Source organism: Condylura cristata, unplaced genomic scaffold (assembly GCF_000260355.1).
Source record: "Condylura cristata isolate star-nosed mole 26May11 unplaced genomic scaffold, ConCri1.0 scaffold00012, whole genome shotgun sequence".
Classification (NCBI taxonomy): Eukaryota; Metazoa; Chordata; class Mammalia; order Eulipotyphla; family Talpidae; genus Condylura; species Condylura cristata.
The window spans coordinates 35,766,225-35,782,183 of record NW_004567113.1 but is presented as its reverse complement, the minus strand read 5'-3'; the positions used below and the strand labels follow the sequence as shown (position 1 = coordinate 35,782,183).

The 15,959-nt window shown below is 35.8% G+C and overlaps 1 protein-coding gene across 2 annotated transcripts in view; it reads right to left on the bottom strand.

The window, feature by feature from the left end:
* The window catches only part of ATP8A1 (ATPase, aminophospholipid transporter (APLT), class I, type 8A, member 1), a 207,502-nt gene that overhangs the window by 148,495 nt on the left and 43,048 nt on the right, over positions 1–15,959 (bottom strand). Inside the window, exons 6-7 of one of the 2 annotated variants that reach the window (XM_004681324.2) lie at positions 6,034–6,074; positions 92–165 (exon numbers count right to left, since the gene is read on the bottom strand). In XM_004681324.2, the coding sequence (XP_004681381.2) occupies positions 92–165; positions 6,034–6,074 (115 nt within the window). The remainder of the gene's footprint in view (positions 1–91; positions 166–6,033; positions 6,075–15,959) is intronic. The other variant, XM_004681323.2, reaches the window with a different exon arrangement.

Sequence of the window (15,959 nt, the reverse complement as noted above, 5' to 3'; positions counted from 1 at the left end):
TTATTCCTTATTTCCTTGGAGAAATCACAAGGTCAATGCAGGGTAGAGAAACCATCCTCTACACTGTTTGAGCATCAGTAGGTATCTCTACCTTGATGAGAGAAGTACAGTGTCAGCAGGTATAAACTCTTTGCCTTTTATTATAACTATATCTCCAACATTTACCTGAAAGAAAACTGGGAATTGGTTAATTATCTGCATTGAAAGATAGTTACAAATATACATCCCATTGTATTTAAGCATAAATATAGTAAAATGGTTACTGGCAAACAAAAACCATTATCTTCACAAAATTATGTAAAATTATCTAAGTACGGGACAATCCTTTAAAAAATGAATGTTGTATTTTTCTCATGTATTTAATAATGGCTAATAAAATAAATCCATCCACTTTAATCACTTAATTGATATCTTAACTCCTCATATTCTCTCTCTTTGACATAAAAATAACGAGGAATTTGTTAAATAAAATCATTACTTTGCTTAAGATCTCAATAAAACTGGAAAGGAATGAGATCATTATTTCTCATGATGATTTTATCAAATAAGTGCTAGCTATCATCATAATTTAGAGAGGAAAGAAATGAGTCTTAGATTCTAATTTATTTGCCCAGCATCACTGTGAAAAGAACTTAGCCTTACAGTCACATCCAGTTGTCCTGCCATGCCTGACATTGCATAAGTAAATTTACCTTATTTTAAAGAAAAAATAAAGAGCTTAAACTCTTTCTCAGTTTGCTGTTAGCATTTTTAGAGCTAGCATGAAGACAGCTGAAGACATTCTATGACCAAAAACTGTTAGAAGAAATTTGAATGACAGATTTATCATAGAGCTTCCAGCAAACAGTGCAACTTCAACTATTTAACACCTTGTTGCTAACCACACCAAATTGATAGCTACTCCCTTTTATCCTGAAAGTTTTCCTTAACAGCCAAATGAATTGAAAAATAAGTTCCAGTATTTAATCAAGAGAGGAAAGTATTTTTTTGGTGAAAGCATTTTTGTCATTCCCGTCCCTACTTCTTGAACCCTAAAAGAACACTTCTTCATGGGAAAGCGAACATGATTATCAATGTGGATAAGAAATAATTTGAGACAGTTTATTATATTCTATTTTGTGTAGCGGTGGGGTGGAAAGGGAGAAAGGGACTGGTTAGGAAACAATGGAGGGCATCTTCTCATCTGTGCTACTGAAGATTTGAATGTCTTGATTAAAAATAAATTACTTCAGTGGGAATCTGGATGATCTGAATTAACAAATTGCCAGGCTCTTGGAATCAAACACTTTCTTCTGAAGGAAAAAAAAAAAGCAAACTGGAAAAATAGGAAATAGCAAGTATAGATGCGAAGTGGCCCTCTAAATAACGTACTTTGAAAATCCCCATGGAAAGCAAGATGAAGAAATGTCAGTGTTCTGCAGCCACGGAACTTGAGAGCCACCCAGGCTACTATTTTATTGTTCTTTAACTCTGTTAACGTTTTCTTTCCAATCTGTTAATGTTTTCTGTGTGAATGCTTTGTTAATTCTCTGTCAGTTTTCTCTCCAATATTCTTTATAAAATCAAGTTATTTGTTTACCTTATAGACTTAAGATCTCCAATTGGCTGCATTGCTTTCTAACTTCTCTGCTCAAAGATCAAGGTGAGGCTTGTAGTTATCAAACTGAAGATGACAGAAAATAATAACATCTTCTATGGTGATAATATAGTTATTCCAGTGACTTGTGGAAAACAAGGGCTCACTGAAAGTTAAAGCATCTCACAGAAATGTGAAGAAAGCAGGGCAATTGCTCCCTTCCAATAGGGCTGATGTTTTAGTTCACTCATTCAAACACATCCAAACACCTCTGCTTTTGGGCTCTGAGTTATTGATGCAGCAGTCACCCTTGCAGTCTGGTGTGTGCAGAAGAACAGACAAAAACAGAAGTCAAGGTAGCAAAAAAGTTTTGACCACTTATTTTTACTGTAGGAGCATCATGACAAAGTGGCTTTAGGTGAAATGAAGGTAATATTTTTCAGGGCTTTTTTCTATTGCCTAAGCCTTCACAACTCACTGACATCAGCAACTACAACTGCAGACAACATAAGAGGTAAGATTATCAAATTCTAATAGATTGGTTTAAAAATCAAACCAACTCAGTCCATTTGTAGGCCCTAGGATATTTATATGTATTTTTTAATATTTTAAAAATATTTTAATATTTTACTGAGATACAAATTCTTAATCCACAGAACCACATCTCATGGTGGGAACTTACATGTTAAAGCAGCTTTATGACATGAACTTTTATATGTGCATACAGCTCTCCACTCCATGCTTCCCTACAAAACCAGGTGTTAATTCATGCCCTAGATTCGCCACATGCATCTATCTCAAAATCCATGAACAGTCTCAGCGGCTTGTCAGTGTGAATTATTTTTTGTGTGAGGAAAATGAAGACTTCTGGTTACATTTCAAGAATGGAAATGCTGTTTCTTGTAGAGAGCTTTATAATTGCAATACTTACTTTAAAACCTAGACACTTCCAACTTAACCTTGTGCAATAGTAAAAAGGTGTCAGGAAAATAACCAGAGAGATGAACTGTTAATGTTTGAGAACAGAGGACTGCCCATCTGTGAATAACTGGGATGTATGTTTTGCAGTTTTATATGTCCTGTGTGGTCCATTAAAAGCAACCACGGTAGCCACACATTTATAAAAGCAGAAGAGAACCCTAGACTGAAGTCCATCTGCACTAAAGTTTATCACATTAACTTGGCATATGGATTAGGTGCTTGGTTTTCAAATACTGATTTTATTTTTAATTGTACAAAAAATTGAATGAGCTAAAGACTTGATGTACAGTTTGGCTAGCCCGACAAGCAAGTGTCTGCTTTTATGCCTGACCATTTAGTAAATAATAAACCATTTTTACATGGCCAGCATCTTAGTGTACATGATTCTGCCTTTTCACCTCTAATTGTTATATTGTGACACAGAATCCTCACAAGTCTTACTTGTTGTGATTCACCACTTGCCACTTAAACAGCAATGGTATGAAATTTCTTGTGTTGTCACAGAATTTGAAAACTTGTAGTTGTGATAAAACACACCAGAGTGTAGAAAGTCACTACTTATAATATACTTTCTTTAATGTTGGATAGCCATGTATTTTTACAATATTATAAATAATGCCATAATAAGCGTATTTTTCCTTATTTGATGTTTACTTTGAGGGTAAGAGTTCCCTCAATCCTGGTTCTCAATTATGAAAAGTCAAATTGCTAACTTAGGATAACATAGGAATGAAATACTAAGCAAAATAAAAATTTTGAAATGTGAGATTTTTTTTTCATTTATTGAGTAGATAGCAATCAAGGCTTCAATATTTTTGAATGAGCAATTTTTATTATTATAAGATTGAATAGTATACTGTGTCCTACTTCCCTACTGTATCTCTCCTTGCTTATTACCATTTATTTGCTAACTATATCACAATAATTTAAATTCTTTGTTATATTTGGTACAAATATGTTTCATATCCTACTTATTGATGGTAATTTGGTGTATAATATCTTTACATTTTTTATAATCAAATTTCATAGAATTTGTTCTTCAAATATTAGTGAATTCTTTATTCTGTTTGTACGTTTTTCAGAAACAGTTTAACATTTAACTCTTTCAGTGAACTAAAATTTATTTTAGCATGAGCTGTGATTTAAGTATAAACTGTATTATTTCTTAAAACTGCTGATCTTTGACCTCAAGTGACTTAATTTTTACCAATGATATTTATATGAGTCATCAAATATTAAATGGGCTTCACTTCAAGAGTACTCTAGTCTATTATCAATATCTATTTTTTGCATAGATGTGCATTGTTTTAATATAACTTCTGCCTTCCATTTTATTTAAAGTTAATTCTTATATTATGCTTTTTGTTCATACAAAAATATTCTACTTTCTGAAATGCTTATTTTTGAAAACAAGATGAGTAATTGGGTCAACTTTTAGGGAAAGCAAGTAACTTCTCTGGGATAACATTAAATACTTTGGAACAAATGATATCTTTAGTTTTAGCTTTTCTAAGACTAAGATACAATTGTACATTTGTCTGAATATTTGCCGTCTAAAATTCTGATATTTTCTTTACAAAGACCATATCCATCCATATCACTGGGAAAGAGAACTCTCTTCTATCAATACGTTTTCCTAAATTGATATGCCAGCAAAAATGCTATTAGTTTTTGCATATTTACCTGAATTTATCATAGAGTCAACTATAATTAATCCTAACTATCTATTTACTTTATTATGTAACATCAGCTCCTTTTGCCTAACTGACTCTCGATAATGCTTTAAATTCTACTCTTCTGCCTAAGCAAGGTGTGGCAATGATCTATAAGATGAAAATACTGAAAATACTGCCATTATGAATAATTGTGGCCTGATAATTTAATTGTTCTCTATGTGAAAAAAATCGGAGAGTTACAATAATCTAGACAGATAAGCAGAATCTTGAAATAATGATGATATAGTAGGAAAATAAGATATTTTAATAAGTTTATTTTTTGAACAAGCATTGTAGTTGGGAAGGTAAGAAACTGATAATTCAATGTGTTAGGATATGCATTTATGCTAACTACATTAACAAACTTAGTTAAGCAAATACTTTATAATAAAATTTGATTTATTGGCCCTCCCTGGTGGCCCACCGGGTTAAAGCACAGCACTAAGAAGCTAAAGCCACTTCTGCATGAGTTCGATTCCTGACTGCCCCGGAGGAGACATGGCGTGGCAGACCTCTCCTGACCCGCCCGCTGCTCCCCTCAGCAGTGTATTTCGTTGATCTGCCTGTTCTGCTCCCCACTCTGTCTCTAGTGAAGCCTCTCACCACCCCTGAGCCTTTGGCCTGTACCCCAGTTCTGTATGCACAAATAAACAAATCTTTAAAAAAATTTGATTTATCATAATTATATTTTCTCTAAAATGTTTATGTCTAGTTGTATTAGATAAAAGGATAAAGAAAATTTCTTCTGAAACAGTGTTTTGAGCTTTTCTTTTATATCTTGCTTTTCTGAAAGAGGTAACTGTCACGAAGTAAGAAATAAGTATTTTCCTCATCATTATTTTCATGTCAAAGAGCAAAGAAAGAGAGTGATGAGTTTTCATATATTTGAAAAACAGGCTGTCAACCCTTATTCTAACCAATGATTTAAAATCAACACGAATAAATTCGCTGAGAGAATCTTATTCTGGGCAGGGAGACATGGTGACCATGAGAACCAAAGGCCAAGATTGAGGGTCTGGTCTCTAACCTGCAGGGAAGAACTGGGGTGCAATAATATGACTGTGAGTTCTGCCTTTAAGGTCCCAGCAGTCTTTGAAAACAATTCCTTTGGGTAGAATGGCCTTGCCACCAAGTTACCAAGTTATGGAGACTAGAGATTAAATGTTCTAGTAAGAGTTGCTTACCTTTTGAAATTGAGACCTAAAAAGCACTTGGAGAACACGTGTTATATTATGATTCAACTCTTAACTGCTGTGTTAGAGATATTGTGAGCAAACTAATGTTGGTGTTATGAAATTGATTTCCAGCTCACTAGAAGATGGCATTTAGTTATTTTGGAAAACAGTCCATGTGTAAATAAGATTATTCACAGTGTATAAATTTCAAGTAAAATTTATAAATGTGAAATATCAAAACTATTATTTTTACTTGGACAGTAAATGATTAAAGCAAAAAATTACAACACAAAACAGTTTATGATTAAATGAAATCTATGAAAACAGTACTCAAAATATATTATGAAAGAAATAAAAAGTTCCAACTAGTATTTCAAGGTAATAGTCTGTCTATTATTTTCCAAAATCATTGCTATAAAGTAACAAATTCAAGATGCCATGCACTGCATGATTACATTAATAACTAAAGTAGCTTCCACATTAGTGGAATTCTTAACTTTTGCTTATATTATATACAAAATTAAATCTATTAAAGTATACCTCTACACATTTCTTCTCCTGGAATGAAATAAAAACCAATGCATACCTTTTCCCAGTGCACAATTTCCCAAGCACCATTTCTCAAAACTGCAAAGAGAAAAGGTGACAATTTTATTATTTATCAAAACATTTGTTTCTGTTGAAATGACTGTTTAAAACAGTTCAGATCAATTAGCTAGTAGCAATTTTTATAGGTTTAAAAGTTGTTTATGATAGCAAAAACATATCAAATAATACAAACAAGAAACAACCAATATTTCAGATACCAGAAGGTGACCTCTTTAGGGCTTCTGAAGGCTTTCTATTTCACACAGAGAAATTACAGAGCTTAGCTGAAGGGGAAGTCATGAAAATATGTGAAAAGGGGAGTGGCAAACTTAAAAATACTTTAGAAGCCATAACAAGAATTCAAAAAGAACAGCAAGCATAGAATAGACTGCTAAATAAGTAAACCTTAAACACAAAGCCAACAGAAAAATAATTTGCACCTTTAGACTTATAATAATGCAAAACAGCAAATATTTAATCTTGAGACTATTGAGAAGAAATAAAAAAAGAGGCTACAACAAATGATGATAAGAGTTGACTTCTTAGTGTTTCAATACTATTTCCACACTGCTATGTGTCTGTGACATAATAATGAATATACCAATAGGCATGAAAAGATAAAGCAAACACCAGGAAAGAGAAAAGGAACATGTTAAGGGTCAACAACTTATCCCACAGTAAATTCCTTAAGGGTAAAGTTAAATTTGCTATGACTAACACTATTCCCCGGAAAATACAATAGCTGACACCAAGTAGTCATTCAGCAAATATGTGCAGAATGAATCATTTATAGGTACAACAATGCTAGACTCAGGTTTATTTTGATATTAGAAGAGAGGACATTGCACTCTCTGAAGCAAATCACAATAATAATACCCCCCAAATGCCAAAAAGCTAATCTGACATTAATTATATACCAATGTCTTGAAATTAGTATACAATATTAAGCAATTTAATCTAAATATTATCTTTTGTTTGTGTCCCAGAATTTTCTACACACAGGTGCAGTGTTATACTTTTTTTTTTTTTTTTTTTTTTTATCTCTAGCACCTCATTAGCACCTCTGGCAATAAGGCAAATTGTGTCTCACTTAATGAACTAATGCAACAATGAATATTTTACAGAGTACTTTGGTGAATCAACTTATTTGATTTAAAAACTAAATTCCAAGTTGAAGAACTAAAACTTAAATATTTCTATTATAATATCTGTAACTATTAGTAAGTCTAAGTTCCAATTTTTACAATATTCAGAAAATTAGGGAACAAGTTTCTGAACCACAATCATCTGAAATTGATCAGTGCATACTCACACACAGAATATTAATGCCTGTGGCTCTCCAGGAACAAACCTGCTCCCCCGATGTTACCCCCAGAGAATCAAGGGGGTTTAGATCAGACTTGCAGTAAAAGAGTCCTGGGTTTAGCTGCTGTCTTTGCCTCTAGCTAGCATTATCTTCCTCAAAATTAGTTGCTTTGAAGAATAAAGAATAAAGGAGCACACGCTGCCCTTTAATCACTCTGCCCTTTAATTAATAAATAGGCAACACAGAGAGCTCGCAAAGTGCTGTTAACAACCACAGCCAAGATTTACTGATACTGAAGATGAGGCTATAAATTTGCATTAATTTTAGTTAGAAAATATTGTTCAATAATATCTAGAGTTCTTTACTGGCATTTATTTAGTTTGGATACAACCTCATATTAACTAAACATTGTCTCATTGGAATACATAGATTAAAAAAAAAGTCCAATGTCTTTTAAGGTAAAGAGATTTGCCATGCAAATGAGGATTTGGGCTTATCTAGAAAGCTCAGGATTTCATTCAATTCCCTTCCAGTGACATGAGCCTGGAGTGCAGTGGTGGCTGCTTCCTATGATGGGGTTCACCACTCTTACCAAGTTCAAGGTTTTCTGCTGCTTCCCTTATTTAGGATACTTGCCTGATTAATTTAAAATCACCTCATGCTCATGAAGCTTTCTTTAATGAAGGGATAATTTACAACAAAATATACAGAGCTTAAGTGTTCTGTTCAATGAGATATGAATATTGTAAATACCCATAAATCCAACACTCAGAACAAAAACACCCTTCATGACCCTTACAATTCATCCTTATACTTAGAGGTAAATATAAATTGGTCACCATAGATTAGCCCTACACTGACTATAAATTGAATTAGATAGTATGCATTTTTGTATTAAGCTTTCAAATAACATATCTGTTATTCTGCTTAAAAGATTTTTCTTTTCCCATTAAAGTGTCATGGTCCACTACACTGGACCTCTCATTCTGGACTCCATTTATTCCATTTATCCAATTTTATATCTTCACCCTAATACATATCATCTTGATTCTTGTAACTTTATGGTAACTCTTGAAATTAGGTAGTGTCTTTCCACTGCATTCTTTAATACTACTGTCTTTGATTTTTCTAATTTCTATGCATTTCCATAAAAATTTTAAAATCAAGTTGTCAATTTTTAATCATTCTGGGATTTTGATTTGGGGATTGAACCTTTTAATTTATGGTCAAGCTGTACCATTTACTTACATTTTCATTTAGTTATGTCAGATTTATCTTGTAGTTTACAACATATGGGAGTTTTATTGGATTTAGTGCTTAATATCTGATGACATTCTTCTTGTATTGTAAATGGTATTTTAATTCCATTTTCCAATCTGTCACGGGTAGACTATACACAGCATTTAAGTTTTGTACACACAATGATCTTGTCTTTTTGTTTATAATTCAATTATTATTTTGAGTCAACTCCATTATTTTTCTAGTAATACTTTATAAGGCAACTTAATTTCTATTTCTTAGCAATGCTGTACTATGATTTGTTGCAGTCTTATGCTCACATGCCTCACTGTTCAGCTCTATTTTAAATTTTCTCCTACTATCATGCAAAATAAAACTTTGAAAATTGGGGATACTATTTACTACTGAAGATTTTATGCTCTAAGTATCTCAAATTTTGGCAATTAAAAAATATCTTCTCCATTATCACCAATACCAGCGTCCCTACTTGCAGCAAAATTATCATCTCCAAATGCCAGGTCTGCATTAGCCTCACCACCAGCTTCCTGAACTTACACTTGATTGCTTCAGTATAGCAATAGTGACTATGTATAATGATCTCACATATAGGCCATAACCATGTATCAATTTATATATCCTTGCACTTATACATAGATACATAATATAAAGTCATCTTTTTTAAAAAAAAAGATTTATTTATTTTATTCATACAGAACTGGGGTATAGGCCAGAGATGCGGAGGGTGAGAGAATTCACCAGGACAAAGTGGGGAGCAGAACAGGCAGATCAACGAAGTACACTGCTGAGGGGAGCAGCGGGTGGTCAGGAGAGGTCTGCCAAGCCATGTGGTCACCTCCAGGGCAGGCGGGGATCGAACTCATGTAGAAGTGGCTTGAGCTTCTTAATGCAGTGCTTTACCCCGCTGCGCCACCAGGGAGGGCCTAAAGTCATCTTAATAAAAATATTTCATGCCTCCAACTTGCCTCAAAAAATAAGTTAAAAAATTTGATGAAGCAGCACCAGTTACCCACTCATTGTTATCTCTTGCCTTCTCCCAAGTCCTTTGTGGTGAAAGCAACATACTCTTTTTGCCTTAAATTCTTTACATGTGATTCCACAACTAGAACAAGTTTTCTCTCCACCCTCACTTATAAATGTTACATATTTTCAAGATCTCAGCTTTAACATCACCAAGTTCTCCTTTACAGCATTTACCAGTTAACTATATATTTAGTTGAGAGGGGATTTATGTAAATTCTGCCTCCTCCCCCAGACTGGCAGATCGTGACAAAAAGAACCTTCCCCATTCTGCTGACTGATACATCCCCCTACATTATAAGATAGCAGCATTAAGGCGCACAGTAAATATTCACAGATGGAAAGTTGGACCTGCTGATGTTCCTATGGTGTTTGGGACCATATGAAAGCACAGTAATAGCTGACAGATTTAAAGATATAACTCTGCTCTTTAGTAGATTTCAGGTTAAAAACAATATCCATATGGTGTTTAAAAAAACCTCTATGGGAAAATACTTTGACAGTTCCTCAAAGAGTTAAATAATTACCACATGATCAAGAAAAATTCTAAGTCTGTTTCCAAGATAACTGAAAACATATGCTCACACAACATGACAACCTGTACATATACAAATGTTCACTGCAGTATTATGTGTAATAGCCAAAATATGGAAAAAACTCAAATATCCATTAATTAACGGATGGAGAAAAAATAGGGTCATCCATAAAATGAAATATTAGTCATAAAAGGAATGAAGTACTGATACATGCAACATGGTTGAATCTTGAAGATATGTTGAGAGAAGACATACACAAAAGGTCACACATATATGTAAATGTCTGAGATAAGCAAATACATAAAGACAGACTATAGATTAGAGGTTACAGAGCATTGCTTATGTGTAGGATTTCCAGAGGGTAATAGTGATGACAATGTTCTGGAATTATATAGTGATGACTCGCATATAACTTTGTGAACAAAGTTGACTAAAAACCAGGGAGTTATATACTTAAAAATAATGGCAAGCATGACATGTGAATTACAACTCAATAAAAACAGCTACACAAAACGATGACAATAAATTAGTTAAAGATTTGCCTAAGATAGGCTTTCTAATTTTGTAAGTTACTGAAATGATTCCAGTTCAAGCAGTTGGAAATGGTTATGTAACCACTCAATGCACTAATGTAAACATGGAAGCATCCTCTGATGTCAGCCTGTGGGCTACAAGTTCCAGTTCTGTAATATACACTAGCCCCCTTGAAATTCTGCCACTTTGCAGATGTTTGTTAGTTCACATCTAAAAATAGCACTGAATCACCCAATAGGTTGCCCTTAACAGGGTAACAGTATTACACAGCATGCTTCCCTAACTCAGCAGATCATGCCAGGGGATTCTCGCTCCATGAAGCAGGACAAAACCAGTGGTACTTCCATGGAACCTGGGAAAATAGTCCTTCCTAATCTGCTTCACATTTACATCTTCTATCCCTGCTCATTCTCTTTCAATGCTGCTCCAGATGATTCTCTCTACCTCCTTCCCCTAGCAAACATTTCTCTCTCTTTCTGAAGTACACAGTCAATTTTTAGTTTTATCAAACTAAAAATCAACATATATATACTTTAAAAGATTTGTTTACTTATGCATACAGAACTGGGGTACAGGCCAGAGGTAGAGGGGTGGTAAGAGGATTCACCAGAGACAGAGTGGGGAGCAGGGTAAGCTGACGAACGAAGTACACTGCTGAGGGGAGCAGCGGGCGGGTCAGGAGAGGTCTGCCACGCCAGGTGGATCACCTCCAGGGTGGGGATCGAACTCGGGCTGCAGTGGTTTTAGCTTCTTAGTGCTGTGCTTTAACCTGCTGTGCTACCAGGGAGGGCCAAAATCAACATATATTTTAACAATCTAAACAATCCAAGTCTATAAAGGAAACAGTGATAGTGTCTCCTATCTTCCATTACTTTCTCAAAGGAATGCTAACTGCTACAATCCTTGCAAAACTTTTTCTAGACAAGCATGCACATATACATCATTGTTTCTTTAAAAAAATTAATTTATCTATACCTTGTTTTTCAACTTAACATGATGCTTTCAGGATGCATACTAAATACTCAACCCATTTTTTGAAAAATTGACCATTATCTAGATGCATCTACCATAATGGGTCAGATCACCAAACAAATAAGACTCCACAGATATAGTCACACACACATACACACACACACACAAAACTTTTGAAATAAAGGATATGGTACAGCAGGAAAGGGAAACTCAGGCTGGAAGCTTCTAGGTACAGTTTCCCCAAGTCCCTTTCAGTTTATCCAAGATATATATTTGGAACCTTCATAATAGCATGAAATATGTACAATATTTCTTACATTTAAGGAAGGTTGGGAAAGTTTCCAGGAGGGTTATTATTCTCCCCAGTTGACCAGTTAAGCCAGACTATGTAACAGATTAAACCAGCTTATGTCATCAATAATATAGATTGCCTTAAACTAAAATGAGAATCTAGTCTTGGATGCCTATAGCAGAGCTTCAAACTTTATATAAAATATTATAAATCACTATTTAATCCATCTTGTCCTGTGTTGACCAGGACTATGCATCACACTTCCAGGTGTCCCAGACACGGAATAGACACAGAATGTCCAATCCAGCTGTGAAATAGCTGTTTTACACTCAGCTATTTGTAATATGTTCAACTTTCTTCCTCTTGAAATTCTTTTTTTCCCTGCCATTCCATTGAAATATATTTACATGATTGTATTCTACGAAGAATCTCCAAAAGTATATTACTTGCTCCATTACTGGCCTGAACTTTTATCAGTTCCAACCAGATTCCTTCCCTAAGACTATAGCTACCTATACACTCACTAGCAATATATGAAGCTGCTGAGTGAGCGCATACTATTATTAGTTGAATTTTGTCAGTCTAATGATTTTTAGTATTGTGCTGATTTTTAGTATTGTGCTGAAGGATATGAAAGCCTGGATTAATCAAAGTGCTGATTTCTTTTATGTGTCTACACTGAGAATTCTAAGTGGAGTAAGGTTTCTTTTGGAGTGCAGAATCTTGCAATCGGTATCTGGATCTGAGCCTCACCATTACCTACTTGTGGGCAGAATTTTCCCCCTCCTCATTTATTTTGTTCTCAAAATATAAACAAGAACACAGAAACAAAGACAAGATGTATATAGCTTCTTTAAACTTCAGGCTAGACCCATTTTAGGATGTAGAGAACAACACAGTATTTTGGTGAAGTTAAAAGTCAGTGTACCACATCTAGACAGTTTCTCTGAACCTCAAGACTTGAATGCTGGTCAAATATAAAAGCCAATCATATTGACCATTATTGTTTTTACTTCAAAACTGGTCCTTAGATGTCCAACCCATAGAACAATCAGAATAAGTAACACCTGCAGTATGCTAGTTACTGAAATAGCAACCTAGTTATATTTAGTCATTGACTTTCTCTGACCCAGCTCCAGCCAGGTCTAAAGGAAAGGAGAAATGATCTTTCACTGAGTTTTAAACTTCTTTGGGCCCAAATAGGAGAGCCTTTCCAATGCCCCTCCACTATAGAAGAGTTCAAGAAGATGAGCCCCAGAGAAGGAGGCTAGAAACACCTGATAGGGATTGAGCACCAGCTATGAGGAATTGTGAGAAGGTTAATCTTGTGGAGCTTTAACAGCTCACTATTTTAGATGCAGAATCCCTCCACCTCACACACTTTCATCCAAACACACCTGCTACAGTTTCCACACAGTGGAATTAGTCTGACAGTATGCATGGTAGAGCTCGGGCTTCAAACAAATAACTCTAATGTAACCTGTTTTTACTTAGCAGGATACTACTTAACAGCTTTGTTGTAATAGGTTTCTTTTTTGAAATGAAAACATTCTGTTGAGTTCCTTAGGAATTCCCTCATCAAAGGCCCCGGAGAAATTGGCAGTCTCTCAATCCCAATCATATAATCAAGTGTCGTACAGGTACTCATTCAGAGACTAACATTGGCTTCTTTGAGAGAAGCTGTCACCACTGCATTCAAACACTCCACCATAGCTGTGTCTTCCTGAGCAATCAAGCCATTTCTTGCAGAAAGTGGTCAAAAGGACAATGGGCACTATCAGTGTCACAGAGCACAGAGAAACCACAGAAAAGGTGGTGTGTCCCAATTCTTCCCTGGAGGTAAGCATTTAAAGGGAACTTTAGTGCATTGAAAAGCTGAGGCTGTAGGATGAACGGGGCAAAGGAAAACCAATACACCTATTAAGACATCAATTCATCCCTAGTAGACCATACTTCCAAAGGCAATTTTAAGGCAAAACCTCAGTGTGGCACAAAACTGATACTGCACAAGCACCTCCTGTGCCAACTCACCTATAAAGATCACATTAAACTACCCTGCTGGGTCACCTTGTGTCTTCTAACACAAGACAAAGGGGAGAGGGTGGGAGGGTGGAGGAGCGGGGAGGGAGGAAGGGAGGGTGGGCCAGAGAGAGAGAGATAGAGGAGAGAGAGATTGAATCTGGATTCCATGAATTGATCCTATTCTATCAACTCAAACTTTTAACAACAGGCCCTTACCAGAAGCATCAGCATTACTCAGAATTTCTTAATTATGAAATTATTCTGGGACTCTATGTGAGGTCTGTAGAAATTCTAGGGGTGAGTCCCAGCAAGCTGAGGACTAGTGACTCATTCATAAAAATATGAGTGAGAGAATGTGATCAGAGCAAAAGTTCAGCCACCCTTTGCTCTTAAATGCCTTCCCTTAAACCTGTTCCCAGGGTCTTAAATCATTTACTTTTTCCTTTTTATGAGAAATTTCTTGCAAGGAAAGTCACCCTGCACAGTGACACCAACAAATCATCCCACTGTCACCTGCCAACGAACTTCAGTGTTGACAGCTTCACAGTGACCTCCATCTGGATGAGGTGGGTGCCAGAGTACTGGTCTACCTTTAATTCAGCAGCATTGACCAATACTCAGGGGACCCCTCTTTACTGAGCCCGAGGACCTATCTGCTGTGTATTTTCCTTTGCCATTTCTCTGTTCCCATAGATCTCCTCCCCAGTTAGTTAAAAGTCAAATTATCTTTTTGCCTTACTTTCCTTCCCTCCTCACACAGCTATCAAATTCTTGTAGAAGTACTATTGGCAAGCTAGCCACACCACTTTGGCATCACTCCAAGTTCTTCACCCTGGCTTTAAAAGTCTCCACAAGATGACCCTAACCTGCCTTCCTGTGCCTGCCTTCTCTGTTCCCTGCAGTACTATCTGCCTCCCAGAGAATATCTCCTGCCTTCCTGTTTCCTCCTGGATCACCCCTGCTTCCACCCCAACTACTCTGCTCCCTCATCAGTCAAACCTTGAAAATGATAGTTCTGAACCCCCAATACTCTTATTTAGTCCTTAAAATTTCTTTTCTTCCCCCTTGTATGATGACATCAGTGAGCATCTTATTCCTTCCAGAATACAATATCCCATGGGGTGAGAATAAAGGCTGGCTTCTTTCTGCATTACTGCAATGGGTCTCACGGGAGGTAGATGTTTAGAAAGGACTTACCAAAGGGACATGCTGATGATTAACTTTGAGTCACACAGTTTTCCCTCTCTCACTTTAAACATGTTTCTGAATTTCCTCTGTGGATTTTGTTGCTCCATGTAATAACTTACATTCATTGAATAAATAAAGGCAATCTGGGGTGGCATTTTCCAAGAAATAGTACTACCTCCTCTCCATTCACAGCCATTGCTGAAAACAACTGACCAGGTCAAGAAATAGAATCCTAAGATCTCTGTGATAACATAACTATAATCATGATTTTACAGGTATTTGTAATTACTTAAATCATGCACATGCTCAATTCTTAGCCTACTGGATGGGTAAGATGCACATTCTTGGGAGACAAAACAACAGCAGGCGGATGTTTTGGGGGAGTGGTGGCTATTGTCCCTTAACATATGCCTGTGATTTCACTGCATAGCATTGCAAAGAACTGAACCTTTCAATTGGCCCTTTTAGGCTTAATCTAAAACATATTCAACTCATATCAACTCCATACATAAAGAATTGGAGAGATGACATGGTTTCCAAGGGGAGACAAGTCACTTGTGCCCTGTAGGCAAGCAGCCTACTTAGAGGCTGAGGCCACCACCAACTCAATCCTACTTCAGCAAAAGCTGCTATGGCTGCAGGGAAGGAAGATGTAGGTGGAGATGAGATCTATTATTTTTAGTTTGGTGTCAAGTTGAAAAGAATTTCATGCTGTTCTTTTCTAAATTCAATTAAAACAGCAAAGCTGCTTTATTAAGCAGAGACTTACTCTAACTGAATGCTGTGATTTTTTTTTT